Source organism: Oncorhynchus clarkii, chromosome 20, assembly GCF_045791955.1.
Source record: "Oncorhynchus clarkii lewisi isolate Uvic-CL-2024 chromosome 20, UVic_Ocla_1.0, whole genome shotgun sequence".
Lineage (NCBI taxonomy): Eukaryota > Metazoa > Chordata > Actinopteri > Salmoniformes > Salmonidae > Oncorhynchus > Oncorhynchus clarkii.
Genome location: NC_092166.1, coordinates 14,162,226 through 14,170,789, shown reverse-complemented (window position 1 = coordinate 14,170,789; position 8,564 = coordinate 14,162,226). Strand labels below are relative to the sequence as shown.

Genomic DNA, 8,564 nt, shown 5'->3' with positions numbered 1-8,564 from the left:
TGTACGTGCTCCCGAGGCAGCGGCTTAGACCGCTAAACTACCCCAGAACCATAATTTGACACACCTATTTCTTGACTTAATGATCCAGGGGCAAGCATTGATGCAAACTCAGAAATTGAAGAGCTAAAAACAAAATCAAATAAGAAAACTACAGATATAACATTTATTTGCATTGGCCATGGTAATGTGAAATGAAACAGCAGATGAGCAACATTCAAAACAATTTGAATTCACATAATTCTTTAAAAAAGGACCAAGAACTTGGTTAGTGGTTTAAGCCAAGGGTTGGTCAATTGCCATCATAGAGTGAGTTGCATTCAAGTTCCACAGTAGACTTCCTGCACAGCACCCTTCAATCCAGTGAGATGCCATCTTGTGTGACTGGAAAGACTCAGTGTTCACAGCAGTGCCTCATTCAGAAAGCGTGCATTTCCTGCCTTCACTTTTGCAAGTACCACCGGTGCCCATAGAGATGTCTGTTGTAGCCTCCTGCAGCTCTTTGGGATGGACTGCCACCGAGTCTAAGGTCTCACCCGGTGTCAATTTTGAGCGGAGTGTCGTGGAGTCCGTTGCCAAGCTGATAACTTCCTGAGTAGGGACAACAATCAGGGGCCCCAAGATGGTAGTCTTGCTCCACTCTGAAATAAAATTGTTTTAGCTAAACCTTGAGTTAATTTTAGAAAACATTGAATGTCATTGTGACAACCAATAAAACAGTTCAAGAAGTGTTCAAAATCTTTTTCCTGAATTCTAGCTAGAGCACATTGCTGGACCGTTAATCTTAACATGCAACCAAAAATCACATGGGAGAAAAGCATAGGCTGGAGCAAAAGCCAGTACATAGTAAACATGCAATGCATCTAGATTGCCTCCGATTGGCTTTGCATCATCCGTAACCCACCTTCTGTTGTGTCCGTTCCCCTCTTCCAGGCACCAGAGTAAGGCTTTTTGGATCTGGGCTCAACCTTTTGGAGCTGCTCTGTGCGCTGGCCTGGGCGAATGCGGAAGCTGGATGAATTTGGTTTGGGAGTAGTAGTCTTGGTGTTGGTTCTGGTCATGGGGGCAGTAGGCTCCGCAAAGCGTTTGGAGACTAAACAACTTATACAGACCTGGTCGTTCCCATCTGCTGACCTCCAGCTGGAATGAGAATGAAGATCTGGTTCGATTGCAGCTCAAAGTTAAATTTAAATAACTTGCCCTCATTAAGGCCATGCACAGTAAATACTTGACAGTATCCATCCTTTAACCTGACAATAATTTAAGGTATAATTCTAAAGTCAATATTGTACAGAATAAAATCCCCTGGCAGTGCTAATGAAGAAATCATTAATGTTTGCAGCCTACATACATATTTCAGTTTTAACAAGAGGCAGGATGCCAATTGTCCATCTCATACCTGTTCTCAATGAAGGAGCACGCGCGACTCCTTGATTTCCCAGAAAACATGGCGGGGACAGCTTTCAGATGGCAGGTGATGAAGATCTGTGGTGACGGAATGGATATCAGAATGGCCAAAAAGGTGCAGAACATGACAAGACTAAACACAGGAGTGGGCACTTGCCAAATTGGAATTCTCCTGGTAGAATCGGAAGGCGTCCAGCATGAAATGCAGCTTGTCATCCTGGACCCTGGGCATGTACCGTGAATTAGAGCCGGTCAGCTGGGCATCAGTGAGGCATCTAAATTAGGCAAGACAGGGAGCTAGGTGTTTAGGGAAAGGAATTAGCCAACTAGATGGCTTTCTACTATTGTTTACCCAACCACAGTTGAGCCAACAGCCAAGCATTGGAAAAAATTAAATGTATCCTACGACAAGCTGAAGCAACAATCACCAGTCAATACTTTCTAGATGACCTTACCCATAGTACTCTATGAAGTTGTGTCTAGGGTTTGAGTCTGCGTCAGGAGTTGCCGTGGCCACACAATGGTCCACATAGACGCGGAGGGGCATGTGGTTGCCCATGGTGACAGCTGCCTCCAGGTGTATGGTGTCACCCAGAAAGTAGGCATTCGATCCCCTTTCAGAGCGCCAGTCATCTGTAGAGAAGGTGGGGATGAGCATGCGCAACCAGACAGCCATTTGGGGATGCTTATACTAGTGTTTAATACCTAATGTTATTGGTTTGAATTTCATAATACACCAGTCACATTGAAAGGAGATCGATGCAAACATTATCAAATGGTTTATGCTGAGAATATGGACACTGGTCTACACTGGCAACTTGCACACTAGAGTGCATGTTTGTGTGAAAAGGTTAAGGGCCATGAATAACTGAAAATGTACAAGTTAATGAAGTGAACAAAACAAATATCCTACCCGTGATGAGGCGGAGGCTGAATTGCAGATGGTCCTCAGCAGTCACTGTTGAGGCAAAGGGGATCCAGGTGGGAGCCAGGGCAGCACTGTCAACAGCATACCTCCTAAAACACATTCACATTATTTAAGTGTTTAAAAACCCATCAAAATACTAGGCATCGATGTTTACTACAGGTAACTCACCTTCCGTAATGGCATTCGATGGGAATCACAGCCGATTCAAATCTGACGACACCAGAAGAGGGTGCAGGTGAATAGCTGAGCATATTGGAATAAACCAGCGCCGTCTCCATAAACTGTGGAAGAGGTGGAGAGGTTAGGGGTGTTATATGTGCAGCTTGAAGATTCATAATGGAAGTAGTGCAAATGTTTCCTCAAGTTGCAACTTGAGCGCTGTGTATATGCAGATATTAAACACAACTCCTGAACCACACAAACCTTAGGCTAACAATATAAACTCTGCAAAAAAGAAAGCATACTGTCACGTGCATTTATTTAAAGCAAACTTAATGTAAATCTTTGTATGAACATAAAATGCAACTACTGAGACAAACTGAACAAGTTCCACAGACATGACTAACAGAAATTGAATAATGTGTCACTGAACAAAGGAGGGGGTGGGGTCAAATCAAGTCAGTATCTGGTGTGGCCACCAGCTGCATTAAGTACTGCAGTGAATCTCATGGACTGCACTAGATTTTATTGCTGTGAGATGTTACCCCACTCTTCCACCAAGGCACCTGCAAGTTCCCAGACATTTGTGTGTGTGGAGGGGGGGGAGGAGGGGCATAGCCCCTCCAATCCAACAGGTCCCAGACCTGCTCAATGGGGATCTGGGCTCATTGCTGGCCATGGCAGACCACTGACATTCCTGTATGGCTGGTGGCATGGTCATGCTGGAGGGTCATGTCAGGATGAGCCTGCAGGAAGGGTACCACATGAGGGAGGAAGATGTCTTCCCTGTAACGCACAGCGTTGAGTGCCTGCAATGACAAGTTAAGTCTGATGCTGGGACACCGCCGCAGACCATAACAGACCCTCCACCTCCAAATCAATCATGCGCCAGAGTACAGGCCTCGGTGTAACGCTCATTCCTGCGACTAAGCGCGATTCCGACCAACACCCCTGGTGAGTCAAACCCACGACTCGTCAGCGAAAAGCACTTTTTGCCAGTCCTACGACGACGTTGTTGCCGGTGAGGACCTGCCTTATAAGCCCGCAGTCCAGCCTCTCAGCCTATTGTGGACAGTGAGCACTGATGGAGGGATAGTGCATTCCTGGTGTACTCGTGCAGTTGTTGCCATCCTGTACCTGTCCCGCAGGTGTGATGTTCGTATGTACCGATCCTGTTCAGGTGTTGTTACACATGGTCTGTCACTGCAAGGACAATCAGCTGTCCATCCTGTATCCCCGTCTTAGGCATCTCACAGCATGGACACTGCAATTTATTTCCCTGGACCCATCCGCAGTCACATTCACACAGATGAGTAGGGACTCCAGGAATCTTTCCTCTGGTGTTTGAGTCAGTAAAAAGGCATCTTTAGTGACCTAAGTTCTCATAATTATCCACCATCTGTAAACTGTTAGTGTCTTAATGACCATTCCACAGGTGCATGTTCATTAATTGTTTATGGCTCATTGAACAAGCATGGGAAGCGGCGTTTAAACTATACAAATGAAGATCTGTGTTATTCGGATTTTTAAGAATTCTTTGAGAGACAGAGTCGTGAAAAAGGGACGTTTCTTTTTTGCTGGGTTTATCATTGCCTTGCCTTGGGCCCTTTCTAGCCATGTAGCCATGGATTCACGAAACCATGTGCAGCTGCGGAGTCCATGGCCAACTTCCTTTCCATGGAAGCGTTTCAGGACATTCTTTAGATAGCCCTTTAGCTCAGCCCCCCTGCAAGAGTCCCATAGCCTTGTGTAAATTGTTTAATACGTGAACCTAATTCGCCTACATAGAACTGTGGCACGATTAACTTAAAATTTAGCTGCAATTTTCGAAAAACTTACTGCGAGTTTGGTTCCACATGCGGTCAACTGGGCAAAGATGATAAACTCTGCCTCCCCCGTTGGCACCGCACTGCAAGAATCTTCAACGCCCTTGCTACCCATTTGATTGGAACCTAGGTGCAAATCGCTGCCGTCCACCAGAATGCCTATGTCAAATAGGTCAGCTTTCACCACGACTTCAAGAGAATCTTCGTGGCACTTCACGAGGACTGTTCTCGGCCTAGGAGGACTGGTTGGCTCTTCACTCGGTTTAAAGGATTGGGCCTGACTGACATCTTTATAACTATAACCACGAGGATTAAAAGGCTGATAACAATCAGCGAGGAAAGAAATTGACAGCAGGGTCGCGACCCACCACGGAGATTTTTGCATAAACTCCATTTGTGAGCTTGCAATCTGAATGTAGTTTGGCGGCTTCGCAGACGCACTGAATTGCATAAACCGAATTACAAACATTTATATGACAAAAATCTCCAAGCGTAGACCAATCATTGAGAACAGGTGGGGTTACCGCACCTGTGTCAAATCAGCGGTAATTAAAGATGAAAAAGTCCTGTGTAACCTAATGAATTTATTTTGACAGTACCGTGCACCTTCCACTGGGTGTCAGTGGTACATTTCCATTGAATGATAATGACTGATATTTGTCTGTGTAGGCTGTTATGGCCAGGCAGCATGTCTGTTATTCTCGCCATCTTCTCAATTTAAATTGCTGACCAACCGCACCCCTTCACCGACGGTGCAGTCTAATGTACCAACCTTGTCCTCGTGCCCATCACATAAACCTAGCATGGTTATCGTTCGAAAACATCCAACAATGCTCACAAATAGACATGTTATTCCTCGTCAACATAGTCTTTATAAATTCACACCTGTTTGAATTTATTGAGGTAAGACATTTATTACCCAAAGGATAACTTATTATTGCACCTGGCCTAGCTACTAATAATGGGAAGAACATAGGCCAATATAGCCGAACATTAGGCCATTTGTGAGCTCAAACCGAATGCAAAAATCTGACTTTCGAACAATGTGTCAGTCAGCATTTTCGACTGCATGCGGGCTCTCGAGAGTGAAAAAAGGACCAATGCGAGGGAGTCACTTGGCTGTGTTCAGTTAAAACCATACCACCCCCGAAAATAATAGAGTATAGGAAGGCCTAGTAGTAAACTACATGTCATCATGTCTGCTTAATCTATACGCCTACACAAATGTATAGTCGTTTCTGAACTTTCTCTCTGGTCTTCACTTCGGCCTCAAAATAACCGCCCACATATTCCACACAGTTACAGTAGGCTATGATTCCAAGTGAAATTAATATAATTGACCAGTGTAGGCCTACAAGAAAGAGCATATTGGGTGGTTTGGGCACCACCCAAGTCAGTGATATGGGGTTACCACTGTGTATTTTGCAAATAAATGCAAATAAATCTTACTGTTTCCCATCATTTAACTCAGTTTAATGTATTGACTATATATGGCAATACACACACACTATTTTTGTGGGGCCAAACAATTTATTCCCATTCAAAATCCTATTTTCCTTAACCCCTAACCCTTAACCTAACTCTAACCTTAACCCCAACCTTAACCCCTAGCCCTAATGCTAATTGTAACCCTAAACCTAACCCCTAAGACTAAAATAATGGGGACCGGTGATATGTCCCCACTTGTCCAAATTGTCCTTGTTTTGCTAACTTTGTGAGGACTTCTGGTCCTCACAGGGATAGTAAAAACCGCAAAACACACACACATGCAAATAGACAGAGAGAGATAGTTTGAGTAAAATACCATGAAAACAAAGAGATAAATAAAACAGCTGGCATTAGGCTATTTTAATTCACTGCTTAAATGCATTTTATTTTGGAGATGTTCAAACAAAAACTGTGTAAACATTGAAATAAGTTATGTATGTATGTAGAAAATAAATATTTTAAAATCATAAATTAGGCAAATAAATAATACAACCCATTAGGTTGATAATAAATATCACATTTAATATTATTTAGCTTTTCAAGTTAAAAAAAATCAACAAATAAATACTTAGATGAAATACTTATATTAAGTCATAAATATTTGACTCCTGTAAATTCTAAATCCTCAATAGCTTAATCAGACTGTTATTTGATTATAATATTAAAGAACACTTGTCCACAGGACAAGGCAACTTTGTTATGGTCATGGAATTGATTATTTTTCCCTTGGGAGAATGGTGATGACGACGATGATGGCGATGAGGAATAGTCTCCAACAGCATAGGCGCTTGCCAGGTCCATGATGACATGCCAACTTACTTATTGTGTTCTCCAGCATGAATATATCCAATGATTCTGTTGATGGTTACGGTGCGAACCTGGAGCCCCTTCAGCACTTTACACAAATGTACCCTTTCATCAAAGGAATTTTGGTTAGCAGTACCTTGAGTAGGCCTACAACCTTGTGTATCCTGAAAAGAAACATAGTGCACACTGTGTCAAGTTAACTTTATCTCTATTTGGTTACACACAGTTGACATACAAATGACCATATTTGGTTAGAAGATATTTTAGGGACCATTAATTCCACCACCCACATCCCAATGTAATCCCTGCTAATTTTAGTCCGTGAAAGGCCTCTTTATGTTAGTCACGGTTGCTTTTGAGAATCTCTTACCTGCTGAGAGGTCCAGACTCCCAACAAAGACAAGGGGAAGCACTTCTGTTTAAAAAACGAAAGCAAATGAAAGGGTGAGAGAAGAGGCAATATATGTCAGTAGACTTGTGTATCCTAAACCTGCAGCTACAATGACTTTCGTATACAAAACTGGTTGTGTTAGAAATATCTCGAAAGGCTATTTTTTTAGGTCATGTCCTCTCCATGCCAGTATTTTGGCATAGTTATTCCCAGATTTTACCTCCTTAATCTCTCCGAGGCTCTGCAGCACATTGGGTCCAAGCAGTTTAGGGTCAATAGCTTGTAGCATGTCACTATAACAACGCAGATCCTCCTCAATGTTCCTCAGACACTTGTCCTATGTGATACACAGGAAAAATGACATGTCAAAAAGTTACCAATATAGGCAGACAGTGTGTTAGATTTGCCCCCTTTAGACTGTAAATAAACATGCCATTTCTTATGGGAAAAACTGTTGCTCTGGGCAACAACAGTAATATGTAATTTATAGACAATAGCAAATAGCCTACCTGATCAAACTTTACATTTGTCACTCTGGAACATGTTGAGTGCTGTTGAGTGCTTTTGGTCTGTCAAACAAAGTATAGATTATTCAGCAAAGGATTTCAACATTGATCTTATATAGCCTTATATAGGGAAATTCACATTATTGTCTGAAAAAATTGAATACAGATCACAGAATGTTATTATTCTTACCTTTGGCGCACACACTTGCACCGTCTGTGTTCTCGTGTTCAACTCCATACCCTGGTCCGTGCAGTTTATTCCTTTGAACAGGTGTTCCTAGTATTGATACGAATTTAATGAATAGGCTGCAGATATGAATTAAATAAATAGTCTACCATCAAGAACAGTATTGGAAAATGTGCCTGTGTCTCACCTGTGCAAGTGCGTCCGTGATGTTCCAAAGTAGTGTTTGCGCAGTAGTAAGACAGTTGTCAGTTATCGGGCGGTTGCGTGACACCACTGGGCTGGACATGTTCACGTGCCAGAGAGAACAAGTGAGCGCGACCAAGAGCAGCCAAGTGGCAAAATCTGACAGGTTCAAGAACAACGTAGAACAAATACTTAAAACTTAAACTTTCTATACAAATACATTTGTCAATAATATGCCAATCATTTTTAGATGATTTTGCAATATTCTCATGCAGGAAAAAAATATTCTCAGATAACCTGACCTATTCTAACTTTAAGCAAATAATAAATAGGCTACCTACTTAATAACAATACTTTTGTTAGAAGAGAAAGAGATATAGGCTATAGATTACTCACAAAGCTTGGCGTTTGGCATCATGGTAGTAACAATGTATATCCTTGGTTTATCCTAATTCTTTTGTGTATCTTGCTTCATCTCTCAGTGTTTTTATACTTTCCTGAGCAGGGAATTCCCTACCACAATAACAATGTTTGAAAATATAAATTGAAAGTAAATCAGGTAACAATGTCACAGTGTGTCATTTTCCTAGATGCCAGTGATATCAATATAATGAAACGTTTTCCCAGAGTGGAACTGGAATTAACATTAACTGCAGTTGAGTTGATTGTATTAGATGTTTTGTTT

At 42.2% G+C, this 8,564-nt stretch overlaps 2 protein-coding genes across 2 annotated transcripts; both read right to left on the bottom strand.

The window, feature by feature from the left end:
- Positions 1–277: 277 nt before the first annotated feature.
- On the bottom strand, positions 278–4,711 carry LOC139377289 (zona pellucida sperm-binding protein 3-like). The gene is made up of 8 exons (XM_071120296.1): positions 4,331–4,711; positions 2,501–2,613; positions 2,318–2,421; positions 1,860–2,037; positions 1,562–1,679; positions 1,397–1,482; positions 902–1,137; positions 278–638 (listed from the first exon to the last, which is right to left on the bottom strand). The coding sequence occupies exons 1-8, from the start codon at positions 4,709–4,711 to the stop codon at positions 412–414; spliced, it is 1,443 nt and encodes a 480-aa protein (XP_070976397.1). The 3' UTR covers positions 278–411.
- Positions 4,712–6,620: 1,909 nt separating this feature from the next.
- On the bottom strand, positions 6,621–8,297 carry LOC139377288 (interleukin-12 subunit alpha). The gene is made up of 7 exons (XM_071120295.1): positions 8,276–8,297; positions 7,884–8,038; positions 7,700–7,786; positions 7,513–7,572; positions 7,224–7,340; positions 6,983–7,027; positions 6,621–6,776 (listed from the first exon to the last, which is right to left on the bottom strand). Exons 1-7 carry the CDS (start codon positions 8,295–8,297, stop codon positions 6,621–6,623), a joined length of 642 nt encoding a protein of 213 aa, XP_070976396.1.
- Between the last annotated feature and the right edge of the window lie 267 nt (positions 8,298–8,564).